Below are 16,443 nucleotides of genomic sequence, written 5' to 3' on the forward strand. Positions count from 1 at the left end.
CGGGACTCCATAGCCGGAAGTCGCCCGAGCTCTCCTGAGTACGCCTATTCGGGTGCGGGCCGCGGCGAGCTGCGGGTGGCAGCCGGGATGGCCGACCGCGCCGCGCTGGAGGAGCTGGTGCGGCTTCAGGGAGAGCATGTGCGGGGCCTCAAGCAGCAGAAGGCCAGCGCCGACCAGGTGCGACTCAGGCGGCAGGAGAAGGATAGGCAAGAGCAAGAGAATAAAGAGGGGTGGGCTGTCCAGAGGACAGGGAAGTGGAGGTAGGAGCTGGGCTGGCAGACAGAAGGATGGGCAGGACGGAGAGGTAACCAGGAGGAATCTCAGAGGAGCGAGGCTAAGCCTAGGCAGACACCTGCCATAATTTTGTTGGGTTTTCGAGGTAGGGTTTCACTCTAGTTCAGGCTGATCTGGAATTCACTGTGTAGTCTCAGGGTGGCCTTGAACTCGTGGTGATCCTCCTACCTCTGCCTCCTGAGTGCTGGGATTAAAGGCGTGCGCCACCACGCACGTCTGAGACCTGCCATAATTTTTGATGAAGGTAGCATAATGGCAAGGGAGGTAGGGAAGTGACCAATGGATATAGCCCAGATGTTTTTCTCCCACAGATCGAGGAAGAAGTGGCAAAACTCCTGAAACTGAAGGCACAGCTGGATCCTCATGAAAGCAGACAGAAGTTTGTGCTTAAAACCCCCAAGGTAAGATGCCTATGAGGTCCTCTGAGAGCGTCCCTAATCCACTCCTAAGTGTCGTGGGTGCTTCTTCAAGTCATTGAGGAGGATCTGAATTATTGCAAAGGAAACAATAGTTGCTGTAAGCACTGGGCTGGATGGAACCCCACCTGAGTCATTAAGGAAAGTTGTGACAGAAATGAAACCAGCTGGGTGCTCAGAAGTCAGCCTGCTGCTGTTGAGTGCTTCCTATGTCTTTAACAAAGCACTGAACATACTATGGTGGACAATATGACCTGCCCTCATAGAGCTTACATTCCACTCAAGGAAATATTTACAACAAATATCCCATACATGAATATGTAATAACAAATTGTAATTAGTGATGTAAATAAAACTGACACAGGTGCTCTGAGAAAAGTAAAGGGGAGCTGGGAATTATGAGAAAACCAGACTGAGAAAGTGATATACTCAGGGTCCTGTGGGATAGCCAGGAGAAAAGTGTAAGGAAGATAGATCCAGTGAAGTGTGAAAACCCTGAAACAAAAGAACTTTTATGATTTCTATGAACCAGGGGAATACTTACCCAGCTAGAACTAAATAGGGATAGAGAATAGAGTTTAATTAAGCTGGAGATTCCTAGCTTATCCTCAGAACCCCTTCATCTGGGTTCCCATGACACTTCTCTTATTGTGCTGATTTCTAGTCTTTTTTCCTGTGGTTTATTTACCTGAGGCTGAAACTAGGTATCTGAAAATAAGTCTCCAGGTAATGAATGTGTTTTAAGCTGTATTCCAAGGGAGAGAGAAAACAGTTTGCCCTCCTGTGTAAAGGTTAATTCTTTGAGTGCTTAAAATCATTGAGCTGTTCTTTTCTGCACATCGTTTTTGTTGTTGTTTTGTGTTTTTTTGAGACAAGGACTCATGCAGACCAGGTCAGCCTCAAACTTCCTGTGTAGCAGAGACTGGCCTTGAATTCCTGATCTTCCTGCCTCCACCTCCCAAGTGCTGGGATTACAGACATACACTACCACATATGGCTTACACAACTCTTTTTCAGAAATAAATAAAACAGTATAAAATCCCACTGAAATATTAACCTATAGTTATTTAGACTGTTGAATAAATGGTAAACTTATGGAGACTTTAGGATAGATTCAATCCATGCTTATCTAAATCCAATGATCAGTCTTAATATCACTAAAAGCAAGGTAATCAACCAGACATGCCTGCTGGTATGATGCAATAAGAAGTATACAGCACCACCTATGAATTCTTGCCAAGCTAACTTGAATTTGAATCTAATTAGGCCTTCAAACTAGGTATCAGTTTATACAAAATACAAAATGGAGCAACATGTTAAATGACACATCAAGAACGTTGTTAACCTGCTAGGCACGGTGGTGCACACCTTTAATCCCAGCACTTGGGAGGCTGAGGTAGGTGGATTTCATGAGTTTGAAGTCACCCTGAGACTACATAGTGAATTCCAGGTCAGCCTGGTGTAGAGTGAGACCCTACCTCAAAACAACATTTTTTAAAAAGTTAGGGCTGGAGAGATTGTTTAGTGGTTAAGGTGTTTGCCGGCAAGGCCAAAGGACCAAGGTTTTGATTCCCCAGATTCCACATAAGCCATATGCATAAGGTGGCACATGTTTCTGGACTTCGTTTGCAGTTGGAGGCCCTAGCATGTCCATGCCCAATCTCTCTCTATCTCTCCCCCTTTCTCTCTCTCAAATTGTGTGTGTGTGTGTGTGTGTGTGTGTGTGTGTGTATGTTTGTTTGTTTTTGGTTTTTGAGGTAGTCTCACTGTAGTCCAGGCTGACCTGGAATTTACTATGAGTCTCAGGGTGGTCTTGAACTCATAGCGATCCTCCTACCTGTGCCTCCCGAATGGTGGAATTGAAGGTGTGCACCACCACGCCCAGCTTATATATATATATATAATGTTTTAATTTTTATTTCTTTATTAGAGTCAGAGAGAGAATGGACACGCCAGGGCATCCAACCACTGCAAATGAACTCCAGATGCATGTACCCCCTTGTGGGTCCTGGAGAATTAAGCCTGGGTCCTTTGGCTTTGCAGGCAAGTGCCTTAAAACTGCTAAGCCATCCCTCCAGTCTGGCTTATATATATTTTTTTTAAGTATAAGGAGAGATGGGTTTGTGGCCCAGTGTGAAAGCCTTAGTTTGTGCTCAAAGGTTTGGAGAGAATGGGGACAGAGGGAAAGAGAGAGCTATTGTAGTTTAAATGGACATATCAACAAATACATTTGCAACCAAATTGTATTGCCTTTGTTTAGAAGCTAATAAAATAAGCCAATCATAAAAGGACAACAGTTGGAAGAAATTGAACATAAATTGGTATTAGATAATATTAAGGGATTGCTATTTGTATTGTTATAATAAATGTACTATAATTTTTCAGTCATCTTTTTAAAAAGACATTTATATATGAAAGAAAGAGAGGGAGAATGGGCACACGAGGTCCTCTAACCACTACAAGGTATGGACTCCAGACACATGCACTACCTTGTGCATCTGGCTTTACATGGGTACTAGGGAATCTAGCCTGGGTCCTTAGGCTTTGCAGGCAAGTGCCTTAACTGCTAAGCCATCTCTCCAACCTAATTTTTTTTTTTAAGTCTTTTTGAAATTTATTTAAGTGAAAGAGGCAGAGAGAGAGAGAAAAGAATGGGCATGCCAGGGCCTCCAGCCACTGCAGACGAACTCCAGAGACATGTGCCACCTTGTGCACCTGGCTTATGTGAGTTCTGGAAAATTGAACTGAGGTCCTTTGGCTTGGCAGGCAAGTGTCTTAACCACTAAGCCATCTCTCCAGTCCCAATTTTCAAGACTTCTTGAAGCCATTATGTGTTTGAAAATCATATGGAAATATTTATGGATGAAGATGATATGATGATATCTGGAATTTATTCTAAAACACTTTAGGAAAAAAATGTCAGCCTGGTGTGGTGGTTTGCACTTGTAATCCCAGCACTGGGAAGGTGGACACAGATGGATCCTGGAGGCTCTCAGGCTAGCCATTCTAGCCTATTTGGTAAGCTCCAGGCCAGGGACAGATCCTGTCTCCAAAAAAAAAAAAAAAAAAAGCCGGGTGTGGTGGCACATGCCTTTAATCCCAGCACTCGGAAGGCAGAGGTAGGAAGATCTCCATGAGTTCCAGGCCACCCTGAAATTACATAGTGAAGTCCAGGTCAGCCTGAGCCAGAGTGAGACCCTACCTCTAAAGAAAAATGTGTTTTGGAAACCACTTATGTTCTAACATATTGTTTGTGTTAATGTGTAATGGATATATATTGAGTTCTTATACATTTTTGCAGTTTTAACTTCTAGCATGGCAAATATTGATAAGTATAATCCACTTTGTATAATTAGTAGTAAGAATATGTAAGAATATGAAAAGGTCCTGGAGAGACGGCTCACTGGCTAAAGGAACTTGCTTACAAAGACTTTGCACTAGGGTGTACAAGCTCAGGCTAGAAGCTGTGACCTGGAAGAACAGAGGTCTGTGACAAACTTCCTGAGTGGGCTTAGGTAGTGACTTAACTTGTTAAGACCTGTGATTTATCTACATGTTTCCCATGTCTATGTATTATCAGGAACAATTAGAGTGTAAATAATAATGTTAAACAGAATTTAAAAAGTAATTTATGTGTAAAACATTGCCTGTAAACTTTAGAGCTCAACTTATTGAACCACTTTGAGTTGCTTATGTGTTTGTCAGATAGGGTTTGTTTGTTTTGTTGCTCTACGGGGAGTTTACCAGAGCTGAAGAATTCTAAAAAAAAGAACCAAACTTAAAGGGGATGGATTAGAAGGCTGATAGCAAATGGCTATAGGAATTAATAGGTAATTGTTTGTATTTATTTTACCACACTCAGTGGCCTATAGGAAAATGTAGGATTTGTTTTTCTCACTGTTGAGATCACCCTTTTATATTTCCAAAATGTCTTGTTCTTTTTTTAAAATATCATTCTTGACTCTTTGGCTGATTTTTACTCCAAGGGCACAAGAGACTATAGTCCCCGGCAGATGGCAGTTCGTGAGAAAGTATTTGATGTCATCATCCGCTGCTTCAAACGCCATGGAGCAGAAGTGATAGATACACCTGTTTTTGAACTAAAGGTGAGACATGCATAAGGAAAAAGTCCATGGTTAAAAGAGGGCACACACCTTTAATCCCAACGCCTGGGAGGCAGAGGTAGGAGGATTGCTATGAGTTCAAGGCCACCCTGAGACTACATAGTGAATTCCAGGTCAGCCTGAGCCAGAGTGAGACCCTACCTCAAAAAAACAGAGAGAGAGAGAAAGAGTGGGCATGGTAGCACACACCTTTAATCTCAGCAATTAGGAGGCAGAGGTAGGAGAATCACTGTAAATTTGAGGCCACCCTGAGACTACATAGTGAATTCCAGGTCAGCCTGGGCTAAAGTGAGACCCTACCTCAAAAAAAAAAAAAAAGGCAGAAGGAATATAGACAAGTTGAAATTAGTCATGATTTAATTTTGTTTGTTTTTTTTTAATTTATTTAAGAGAGAGAAAGAGAGAATAGGTGCACCAGGGCCTCTAACCACTGCAAATGAACTCCAGAAATATGCGCCACCTTGTACATCTGGGTTACGTGGGTCCTGGGGAATCAAACCAGGGTCCTTTGGCTTTGCAGGCAAGCACCTTAACTGCTAAGCCATCTCTCCAGCCCCTGAATAATAATCTGTTAGGGGCTGAAGGGGTAGCTCAGTGGTAGAATACTTGCCTAATATGTGCATGATGTGGGTTCCACCCCTACCACCACCAAAAAAAAGTTCTTTTTCAAATGTTGTATTTATTATTGTGACCATATTTATTTCTGTTTTTTTATTTGTTTGTTTTTGTTTTTTCAGGAGACACTAACTGGAAAGTATGGAGAAGACTCAAAGCTTATCTATGACCTGAAAGACCAGGGTGGGGAGCTGCTGTCCCTTCGTTATGACCTCACTGTATCTTTCTAATCTTGGGTTCTTAAGACATTGAATGGAGTAGCCCCTCACTTTGGGGAAGCTCAGGCTTAGGAAGAGGCAGACATAGCTAAGATTAAATACGATGCCTTTGGCAACTATGGGAATTATTTCTCTGAACCAGGATAGAACTTTGGCTACACAGAGCTTAGCCCTAACGTCTTATATGTCCCAAATGAAACTTCAGCTTTCTGTGAGAGTCCTGTACCTGGTTCTACAGCAGTCCTCTTCTCCAAAATACCTCTCCTCTGCCCTGCTAGTAGACAAAATTCTTTTTGGTTGACAGATAGCATGTCTCCTATATCTCCAAGCTCCATAGAGAATCATCTACTCAGGGATCCCACATGGCCCTTTTCACTCTGTCTCTGCTCAGCCCCCGTGCTGTCCCCTACTCAGCATAGTCTAGGAGAGAGAGCACCAAGAAGGAAGGTGCCTTAATTTTTTTTAGACTTCAGGTGCTGCTTGTGGTTACACAGTTAATTCTTTTTTTTTTTAATTTTTTGTTCATTTTTATTTATTTATTTGAGAGTGACAGAGAGAGAGAGAGAGAGAGAAGCAGAGAGAGAGAGAGAAAGGGTGCGCCAGGGTTTCCAGCCATTGCAAATGAACTCCAGATACGTGCACCCCCTTGTGCATCTGGCTAACGTGGGTCCTGGGGAATCAAGCCTCGAACCGGGGTCCTTAGGCTTCACAGGCAAGCACTTACCCACTACACCATCTCTCCAGCCCCAGTTAATTCTTTTTGACAATCAGAAATACTGTTAATCTTATGAGCGGTGGTTTTAGCCATACAGGGAGGGGCTAGACCCCAGCTTCTGTTGGCATTGATAACTTCCAAACAACAGAAGGAACTTTCTCCTTAACTCTGTTATCAGGTCCCTTTTGCTCGATATTTGGCAATGAACAAGCTGTCCAACATCAAGCGCTACCACATAGCAAAGGTGTATCGACGGGATAATCCAGCCATGACCCGAGGCCGTTATCGTGAATTCTACCAGTGTGTGAGTGTTGGAAAACTGTAGGGCAGGGAGAGTAGCCCAGACCTTCCCTCCAGTAGAATCTACTTAGTACTGTTATGTCCTGAGCAAACTAGATTGCCCCAAATAATAATCTTGGGTTTCCATGGTGTTTTCGTATACATTTCACAATAACTTTCTGGGGAACGGAGGGATTTTCTCCACTTTACTTGAGTAAAGTTAATGCTCAGCAGATGAAGAGATCATAGGCATGATAGGCAGTTCTGGTCCAGTGTTTCATTTTATTTTTATTTTATTTTGTATTTGGAAGAAAAAAAAAATCACTTTTTGTTTTGTTTTGCAGTGCTTGGGGTTGAATCCAGGGCCTTGTACATACTAGGACACTAGGCAAGTGCTTTACCACTGAGCAACATACCTGTTCTTTATATTAAACCACAGTGTTACAATTACAGCAGGATTGAAGAAATTCTCTGTGAGATTTCAAACCATCCAGACTGGTGGCAGGACAGATCGAAAAAAATAGCAAAAGACTGTGACCTGGAAATTGCCCTATAACAGTAGGAGGAATTAAGATGATGAAGTAGATTTGTTTATTCATTTATTTGAGATAAACTCCCACGAGTTTCCCCCTGTCCCCAAAGATGGTTCAGTCCATGAAAACCTCTCACTAATCCTCTCTCTGCAGGATTTTGACATTGCTGGCCAATTTGACCCCATGATCCCTGATGCAGAGTGCCTGAAGATCATGTGTGAGATCCTAAGTTCACTTCAGATAGGCGACTTCCTGGTCAAGGTCAGAGCTAGTACGGGCTGGGAGGGGAAGGTAGAGTCTGACTTCTCACAAGAGAAAGTCCTTGTGCAGAGGGACCAGTAGCCCAAGTGACAAGGGCTACTGAGGGACAGGTAAAAGAAAGAGATTCCCTCTTGATTGTGCCTTCTTTCCCTGTAGATAAATGATCGGCGCATCCTGGATGGTATGTTTGCCATCTGTGGTGTTCCTGATAGCAAGTTCCGTACCATCTGCTCTTCAGTGGACAAGCTGGACAAGGTAGTGACCCAGTTACCTGACTCTTCTCCCACTCTGCCTTGGACAACAGGAAAGATCAGGGAGAGGTGCACCTATCTCTGTGCCTACAGGAGGAGGATTAGCCACAGCATGTAGGCTGAAGAGAAGTTTCTGCTCTAAGCATTAACACTATACCCTGAGGAGAGGATATGATGGAGAATGGAATTTCAAAGGGGAAAGTGGTGGGGGGAGGGTATTACCATGGGATATTTTTTATCATCATTGAAAATGTTAATAAAAATTGAGAAAAAAAATTAAGAAAAGAATTCAGATTTAAAAAAAAATACTGTACCCTGAGAAGGGTCCATACTGGTTCTGTGGTAGCTGCCCAGTGGTCTCTGATTGATGTGGTTTGTCCAGGTCTGCTGGGAGGAAGTGAAGAATGAGATGGTGGGAGACAAGGGCCTTGCACCTGAGGTGGCCGACCGCATTGGGGATTATGTTCAGCAGCATGGTAAGGAACAGAACTCAACATCCATGTGAAGACTATCAGTCCTAAAAAGGAAACTCTTCTGTGTGTAGTGTTGGGAGTAGGAGGTGTTCACATGCACATGTAATTGCAGTCCAGACAAAAAAGTGTACCCACTGCTTTTTTCAACTTACTGTTCTGGCCTACAACTCTGTTTCCCTAGGTGGAGTATCTCTAGTGGAGCAACTGCTCCAGGATCCTAAACTGTCCCAAAACAAGCAGGCCTTAGAGGGTTTGGGAGACCTGAAGCTGCTGTTTGAATATCTGACTCTGTTTGGCATTGACGACAAGGTGAGTCAAGTTGAGGATAGGAACCCTGCCTGGCCTATGGGGATTCAGGTCACTGATCCTAATTTAATACTAACCATGTCCTTACCTCCACAGATCTCCTTTGACCTGAGCCTTGCTCGAGGGCTTGACTATTACACTGGGGTCATCTATGAGGCAGTGCTACTACAGACCCCAACCCAGGCAGGAGAAGAGCCCCTGGGTGTGGGCAGTGTAGCCGCTGGAGGTCGCTATGATGGGCTAGTGGGCATGTTTGACCCCAAAGGGCGCAAAGTGCCATGTGTTGGCCTCAGCATTGGGGTGGAGCGGATATTCTCCATCGTGGAGCAGAGACTGGAGGTAAGCCCTAGTCTTGGCTCCCTTTGATCTCCAAGAAAATAAGTGTTGCTGCTTTGGGCAGGGACCTCCCAGAAAAATGCAGACATGAAGAGTTCACTGTCTTTCACTTTTACAGGCCAATTGTATAGAGTTGGGAAGGAGCAATGGGGACTGAGCCTAGGACCTCATGTATGTTAACACTTTACCACTAAGCGATATCCCCAGCCCTCTTTTTGATTGTTTTGGAGGCAAGGTCTCACGAAGTTGCTATGGCTGGCCTTGATCTCATCATGTAGCCCAGACAAGCCTTGAACTTGCATTCCTCCCAGTCCTGGCTTACAAGACAGTTTTATGGATTTTATAACTTTTTAAAAATATTTTATTTGTTTATTCATTTATTTGAGGGAAAGAGAGGAGAGAAAGAGGCAGATAGAGAGAATGGGTGCACCAGGGCCTCCAACAACTGCAGACAAACTCCAGATGCATGTGCCACCTTGTGTATCTGGCTTTACATGGGTACTGGAAAATCAATCAAACCTGGGTCCTTCAGCCTTGTAGGCATGTGCCTTAACCACTAAGCGATCTTGCTAGCCACCACTCCCTTCCTTTTTTTTTTTTTTTTTTTTTTTTTTTTTTTTTTTTTTTTGGTTTTTTGAGGTAGGGTTTCACTCTAATCCAGGCTGATCTGGACTTCGACATGTAGTCTCAGGATGGCCTAGAACTCACAGTGATCCTTCTACCTCTGCCTTCTGAGTGCAGAATTAAAGTCATATAACACCACTTTTATAGCATGTTTAACACTTATCTGCCATGTGTTTAGTGCATTACATCCACCAAGACCAGCAGATTTGTTACTTGCAATTTTTATTCTATTTATGGGGGGGAGGGGCACATGCCAGGGTCCAGATTTATGTGGGTAACCAGGGAATTGAACCCAGCCTAGCAGGTTTTGCAGGCAAGAACCTTCTACTACCCAACCATCTCTCCAGCCCCATTGGTTGCATTTTTCATATGAGAAAACTAAAACACTAAGGATCAGGTAATTTAGGGCTGGGAAAGTGGCTTCGCAGAAAGACATTTGTTCAATTATACCCACATAAGCTTGACACAAAAAGTGGCAAGCATGTAGCATTCATTTGCAGTGTCAAGAGGCCCTAGCATTGCTATACAAACACTTGCAAATAAATACATTTTTTTAAAAAATATCATTTCAGGGCCATTTGCAGCAGCTGAAGACCCTGGTGCACCCATTCTCTCTGTTGCCCTCTCTTTCTTAAATAAATAAATAACAATAAATAAATAAAATTTTAAATATCAGTGCAAAGAGTCGGGCATGGTGGTGTATGCCTTTAATCTCAACATTCAGGAAGCTTAGGTAGAAAGATGACCATTAGTTTAAAGCCACCCTGAAGCTACAGAGAGAATTCCAGGTCAGCCTGGGCTAGAGTGAGACCCTACCTCAGGAAAAAAAAAAAAAAAAAAACTATATACATACATCATCTATCTATATATAGATATAGATAATCTGTTCAAGATCATGAGTGGCAGAATCAGATGTGAATCCACAAAATCAAAATTCCAAAATCTTTCTGGGTGTGGTGGCTCACGCCTTTAATCCCAGCACTTGGAGGCAGAAGTAGGAGGGTCACTGTGAGTTTGAGTTTGAGGCCACCCTGAGACTACATGATGAATTTCAGGTCAGCCTGGACAAGAGTGAAACCCTACCTTTGGGGAAAAAAGAAAAATTCAGTCTTACCCCTAACCACATTGCAATGCCATCTTGGTGAAAAGCATATCTGAGGGCCTAGGAATACTCACATCACTTCTTTAACTCTAGTACCTATATAACACCAAGGAAGCCCCTCATTATTGTTGCTGCTCTTAAATTGCTCATTGTATTTGATTCTGAGGAATGTTCTGGCAGCCTTCCCAATATTCCTGTCCCTTTTCTCCTGAGAGGACACTCCCATGTTGCCCAGTGAAGTTAATTGTTTCAGTAAGCATCTTATATGTAAGAACTTTGAAAACAGCTTTCCAGACAAAGTCAAGGGGCAGCAGGAGTATTCTCCCTTCTCCCTCCATCCATGCAGACTTAATCTCATGAATGAGCAGGTAGAAAGTGAAGGTGAATTCCAGGGGTGATTTAATAGGCTGGGGTGTCTCATAATAATACTTCTCAGTGAATGTATTTGTGGGCCTATAACCTACTAGATATAAATGAGTTTAAAGCTACTAGTAAGTAAGCTACCTGGGTTTTTTTTGTTTGTTTGTTTGTATTTTTTTTTTCAAATTTTTATTAACATCTTCCATGATTATAAAAAAATATCCCATGGTAATACCCTCCCTCCTCCCACTTTCCCCTTTGAAATTCTATTCTCCATCATATCCCCTCCCCCTCTCAATCAGTCTCTCTTTTAATTTTGATGTCATGATCTTTTCCTTCTATTATGAGGGTATTGTGTAGGTAGTGTCAGGCATTGTGAGGTCATGGATATCCAGGCCATTTTATATCTGGAGGGAGCACATTGTAAGGAGTCCTACCCTTCCTTTGGCTCTTACATTCTTTCTACTGCCTCTTCCACATTAGACCTTAAGCCTTGGAAGTTGTGATAGAGATATTACAGTACTGAGCACTCCAGTCACTTCTTTCCAGCACCATGATACCGTCTGAGTAGTCCCAAGGTCACTGCCATCTGAAAAGAGAAGGTTCTCTACCAAAAGTGAGAGTAGCATTAATATAAGGGTATGAACATTAAGAAAAGTGCTTACTGAGCAGTTTGATAAACATAGTATTATTTTGTAGTTAAAGACCAGCTGGCCTTGAACTATGTATAAAAGGTTAAGTTTGAATTCCTGATTCTCATTCCTAATTCTCTTGCCTCTACTTTGCAAGTGCTGGGATTGCAGGCATGCATCACAACACTCAACTTCAGATTTTATTTATTTATTTATATGTATGTGTGGTGTATGCATGTATATATATAGATATGTGCACATCGTGCACACACATTGAGTATCCTTGCTCCATCATAGATACATGTCTTTCCATGACATGGACTCTTTCACTGATTCCAGAGCTTGCCATTTTTCTCAGCCCCAGCAATTCTCTGGTCTCTGGCTTCCCACAGGACTGGGGTTACAGATGTGTATGGCCATGCCCAGTTGTTTACCAGGGACCGTGGAATTGAACTTTGATAGTCCTAGGCCCCTTTATGCCCTCATGCTTGCATGAGAAGCCGTTTTATCTGCTGAATCATCTCTCTCTAGTCCTCAGCTTTTTTTTTTTTTTAATTTGAGAGCGACAGAGAGAAAGACAGATAGAGGGAGAGAGAGAGAATGGGCGCGCCAGGGCTTCCAGCCTCTGCAAACAAACTCCAGACACGTGCGCCCCCTTGTGCATCTGGCTAACGTGGGACATGGGGAACCGAGCCTCGAACCGGGGTCCTTAGGCTTCACAGGCAAGCACTTAACCGCTAAGCCATCTCTCCAGCCCTAGTCCTCAGCTTTTGATGATTAATTCTAGCAAGTCATGTGTACAAGTCAGTCGTTTCTTATATCTTCTAAGACCTTTTTTTGTCCAGCTACTGAACCAGACGACTTTCCTGGTGGAGATCACTGGATTGGGCCTCATCTGTCAGGATCCTGACTATAGCCTTCCATGTTTGTTCCTTAATGGTTTAGTGCTGCTGACTCTTTCCTGCCCTTTCCCCAGGCTTTGGAGGAAAAGGTACGCACCACAGAGACACAGGTGCTTGTGGCATCTGCACAGAAGAAGCTGCTGGAGGAGAGACTGAAACTTGTCTCTGAGCTGTGGGATGCTGGGATCAAGGTACAAGAGGCAAGCCCCAGGGTGGGAGCAAACTTGGAAGTACTAGACACAAACTAAATAGAAGTTCACCCCTACTGCCTTCCACCATGACTTCTTGGGTGGAGCTAAAAACAAGAGGCAAGCTTGCAGCCCCAGGAAGTTATCCCTGAGGACAGCATGAGCCAGCCTTCTTCTTCTGCCTTGGTGTCTTGCAGGCTGAACTGCTCTACAAGAAGAACCCAAAGTTACTGAACCAGCTGCATTACTGTGAGGAAGCAGGCATCCCACTGGTGGCTATCATTGGCGAGCAAGAGCTCAAGGATGGTGTCATCAAGCTCCGTTCAGTGACGAGCAGAGAAGAGGTGAGGGGAGCAGACAGAAGGCTAAGGAACAAAGGAATGTATGCATGTTGGTAGGCCCATGCCCATTTGAGACCTAAACAGAAACCTAACTTTCATTTAGTACCAACTCATACAGAGACTAAGGGCTAACCTAATACTGTGGTTGTGGAGTCGCCACATACACCTATCTTTCCGGCACCCCCAATGAATATTGTGTATCCCAGGGTGTCTTATTGGGATATGGTTCCCAGATGAGCTGAAGCTAATAACTAGAAGCAAGCACTCAATGAGGGATGGAATGAGAGGTACTTATCCCTCTTCCTTCATCCTGGCCAGGTGGATGTCCGAAGAGAAGACCTTGTGGAGGAGATCAGGAGGAGGACAAGTGAGCCCTTACACATCTGCTGAACTACCAACACTAACAGAGGAAATTGGTCTGGCACTATTTGAGGCTGAAACAAGACTGCATATGTACTTAAATAATTTTGCACACTTAAGTTCCAGCAAAAGTTGGCTGAAGGATGACCAGAACAGAGACTATTATTATTATCTTATTATTGATAATCACTGGCAAAAATAGCCAGGTAGTACTTCACTCTGGGGAGGGGCCTTATGGATGTATTAGTTCAGTCTCTGCCTCCTAAATTCCTGAGATAGGCCCGAGATGGCCTCGTTTGTCGTTTGCAGGGCCAAACATGACAACTATCACCAAAAGGTCCAATAAATGCCTCAACCTCTGAAACCTGTCTGTGTCGCTGATGCCTAAGCGGTGCTTTTCCTTGTTCAAACCAGTTTAATGGCAGTAAAGGAAGTTATGCCCAGGGTGACCCGCCCCCCCCCCAAGACCTTCTTGCCCCTGGCTTCCACCCTCGCCCTGTGCAAGCCACTCCCCAGAAGGCGGGGCTCCTCGCAGCACCGGTTTCCAGTTTTCCACCTGGGCCGGCGCACGTGCAGTGAACACCTCCACCCTTGAGAGGCGGGGTCGCACTCAGAACCAATGAGAGCTTGGGGGGTGGAGGGCAGGGAAGCTTCCAGAGGAACACGCAAGAAGAAATTCTAAAAAGCCACCTGCGAACTTTTGAGAGACAGCCATGCAATCCAAACGAGAGTGCGAGGTAAGAAAGTAGCGACTGGAAGGGGTCTCGGCGCCTGGCCTGCACAGTGGGGGGTGCTTACCTGACCACCTACTGCGAGGTAGGGCTGGGCTCAGCAATCCGACAGTCCAATCTGCCTTTTCCCTCTCAGCAATGGTGTGAGAGGGTGAATCCAGAGAACAAGGCAGCCCTGGAGGCGTGGGTCAGGGAGACTGGCATCCGCCTGGTGCAGGTGAACGGGCAGAGGAAGTATGGCGGCCCCCCCCCCAGGTACAGTAACCCCAACCCCTATGCCTGTCGCACTCCGCCAGCCTCGACGGCCGGCACCTTTTGGGGCAGGGGGTGTACCCCAGTACCCCGGCTCTCACCTTCGGCCCCCCACTTGTCTTCCCCGTCCAGGACTGAGCAAGACTTGGTTGTTAGCTCAGTCGCCCAATTATGCCAGCGCCTCGGGTGCCTAGGGGTGTTTCTATTCCTAGACGTTGGTTCCCATGGTCTCTCCCTCGCGGGGTCCGTGGGCTCGGGGGCGTGGTCACCCCCGGGGATGACAGTACCCCTCTGCACCCTCTTCCCCTAGGCTGGGTGGGCAGCCCGCCGCCATCCGGGTCGGAGGTGTTTATCGGACGGCTGCCGCAGGACGTGTATGAGCACCAGCTGATCCCACTCTTCCAGCGCGTGGGCCGCCTCTACGAGTTCCGCCTGATGATGACTTTCAGCGGCCTGAACCGCGGCTTTGCCTATGCACGCTACAGCTCGCGGCGCGGTGCGCAGGCTGCCATCGCCATGCTGCACAACCACCCACTGCGGCCCTCTTGCCAGCTGCTGGTTTGCCGCAGCACGGAGAAGTGCGAGCTGACCGTGGACGGCCTGCCGCCCACGGTGAACCGCCACACACTGCTGCTTGCGCTGCATCCCGTGGGCCCTGGTCTGCAGGAGGCGCTGCTGCTTCCCAGCCCCGGGTCGGCCCCCGCACAAATGGCGGTGCTCAAATTCAGCTCGCACCGCGCCGCTGCCATGGCCAAAAAGGCCCTGGTGGAAGGTAGGGGTGGAGGCTGTGGGAGGGTGGCTGCTTGGGGTAGAGCATAGACTCGCATAAGGAAGCTTGCATGAGTTCACGAACTGATGCTATCTACCCACTATTGGATGCAACAGCTGCCACTTACTTAACATTTTGCATGCATGGTCTCCTTGACTTAATCCTCAATATCCCAGTGAAAAATTGACATACTCAAGAAGGACCAAATGAGCCTACCTTTTTTCTACTATAGGTCTGCTTGCTAAGACTGTTCTGAGAATTTAAGTAGCAATGTGCATATGGTACCTAACATTTCCTGGTTCTTAGCTTGCAGTTGACCTGAAAGTTAGCTGTTGTTATGATTATTAGGTAGATAAAATCTGTATCAACCAGTATTCCTCCAGGGACACCTAGAAGGTAGCTGTTGTCACACCCCTTTGACAAATAAACACAATGAAGTTATTTACACAGGGTTATCCCACCAGGAAGTGGGAGCCATTAAACAACTGCCTGGGGCAAGTCACTCTAAAGGACTCAAGTCAACTCCAAGTAGCTTGGCTTGTGCCCAGAACTTAGACCTGCCCTTGTCTCTTGCCTTTTTCCTGCAGGCCAGTCACGACTCTATGGAGAGCAGGTAGCTGTGGAGTGGCTCAAGCCAGACCTGAAGCAGCGACTCCGCCAGCATCTTACCAATCCCTCACTGCGGTGCCTATGGCCAGACAGCAGCCAACTGCCCCTGACCAGGGACAAGCTAGGGTCCCAAGGGGCTAGGGCTGCTCTGCAGCTGCTGTGTCAACGAATGAAGCTGGGAAGCCCAGTGTTTCTCACCAAGTGTTTGGGCGTAGGACCTGCTGGCTGGCACCGCTTCTGGTACCAAGTGGTGATCCCTGGGCATCCAGTACCTTTCAGTGGGCTCATCTGGGTTGTGCTAACTTCAGACTGGCAGGACAGGCATGAGGTGGCCAAGGATGCTGTGTCTGTACAGCTGCTAGAAATACTGTGTGAGTCTGGGACCAGTCTCTTGTGGTCTCCTGGGGCTGAAGTAGGTATGCTTAACCACTGACCTCCCTCCCTGCCCACCTCCTCTCAACAGGCAGCCTTAAAAGGATAGGTGTCAAACCCTAGCCCAGCAGGCCTGGGCAGCCACTATGATCCCAAAGGGGGGAGGGGCATGAGCCCTGGGACAGCTACCCTGCTGGGTCAGGGCCTGCAGAGTTACACCAAGGGGCTACTCAGGTTTGGCTTAAGCTGTGGGGAGGAACAGTTGCTGTCCCTCACAGAGGGTGTAACTTAACCCTGAGTTTATCCTTGGCCATCCCCAGTGTGATATATACATCCTGCCCTGTCCATCTTCTCCCCTCCTGCCCCCACACAAGCTTAGC

General features: G+C 45.8%; 2 protein-coding genes across 2 annotated transcripts; both read left to right on the top strand.

Annotated features, from left to right (window-relative positions):
• The first annotated feature begins 23 nt into the window (after positions 1-23).
• Positions 24-13,694, top strand: Hars1 (histidyl-tRNA synthetase 1). Its single transcript, XM_004652410.2, has 13 exons — positions 24-177; positions 606-695; positions 4,697-4,816; positions 5,572-5,667; positions 6,561-6,686; positions 7,348-7,455; positions 7,612-7,710; positions 8,089-8,182; positions 8,361-8,488; positions 8,582-8,824; positions 12,516-12,632; positions 12,827-12,973; positions 13,289-13,694. Exons 1-13 carry the CDS (start codon positions 88-90, stop codon positions 13,358-13,360), a joined length of 1,530 nt encoding a protein of 509 aa, XP_004652467.1. The 5' UTR covers positions 24-87; the 3' UTR covers positions 13,361-13,694.
• Positions 13,695-13,929: 235 nt separating this feature from the next.
• On the top strand, positions 13,930-16,436 carry Dnd1 (DND microRNA-mediated repression inhibitor 1). The gene is made up of 4 exons (XM_045133182.1): positions 13,930-14,067; positions 14,198-14,313; positions 14,622-15,085; positions 15,670-16,436. Exons 1-4 carry the CDS (start codon positions 14,044-14,046, stop codon positions 16,122-16,124), a joined length of 1,059 nt encoding a protein of 352 aa, XP_044989117.1. The 5' UTR covers positions 13,930-14,043; the 3' UTR covers positions 16,125-16,436.
• The last annotated feature ends 7 nt before the right edge of the window (positions 16,437-16,443 follow it).

The sequence above is a fragment of the Jaculus jaculus genome, chromosome 13, assembly GCF_020740685.1.
Source record: "Jaculus jaculus isolate mJacJac1 chromosome 13, mJacJac1.mat.Y.cur, whole genome shotgun sequence".
NCBI lineage: Eukaryota > Metazoa > Chordata > Mammalia > Rodentia > Dipodidae > Jaculus > Jaculus jaculus.

What these genes read in the sequence shown, in the direction of transcription:
- Hars1 (XM_004652410.2), top strand. Translation starts at nt 88, where the DNA reads ATGGCCGACCGCGCCGCGCTGGAGGAGCTGGTGCGGCTTCAGGGAGAG. An exon ending in AGAAGGCCAGCGCCGACCAG is followed by an intron (nt 178 to 605) that starts GTGCGACTCAGG and finishes TTTCTCCCACAG; the next exon opens with ATCGAGGAAGAAGTGGCAAA. An exon ending in TCGTGGAGCAGAGACTGGAG is followed by an intron (nt 8,825 to 12,515) that starts GTAAGCCCTAGT and finishes CCCTTTCCCCAG; the next exon opens with GCTTTGGAGGAAAAGGTACG.
- Dnd1 (XM_045133182.1), top strand. Translation starts at nt 14,044, where the DNA reads ATGCAATCCAAACGAGAGTGCGAG. An exon ending in AAGTATGGCGGCCCCCCCCC is followed by an intron (nt 14,314 to 14,621) that starts CAGGTACAGTAA and finishes CCCTCTTCCCCT; the next exon opens with AGGCTGGGTGGGCAGCCCGC. An exon ending in CAAAAAGGCCCTGGTGGAAG is followed by an intron (nt 15,086 to 15,669) that starts GTAGGGGTGGAG and finishes TTTTTCCTGCAG; the next exon opens with GCCAGTCACGACTCTATGGA.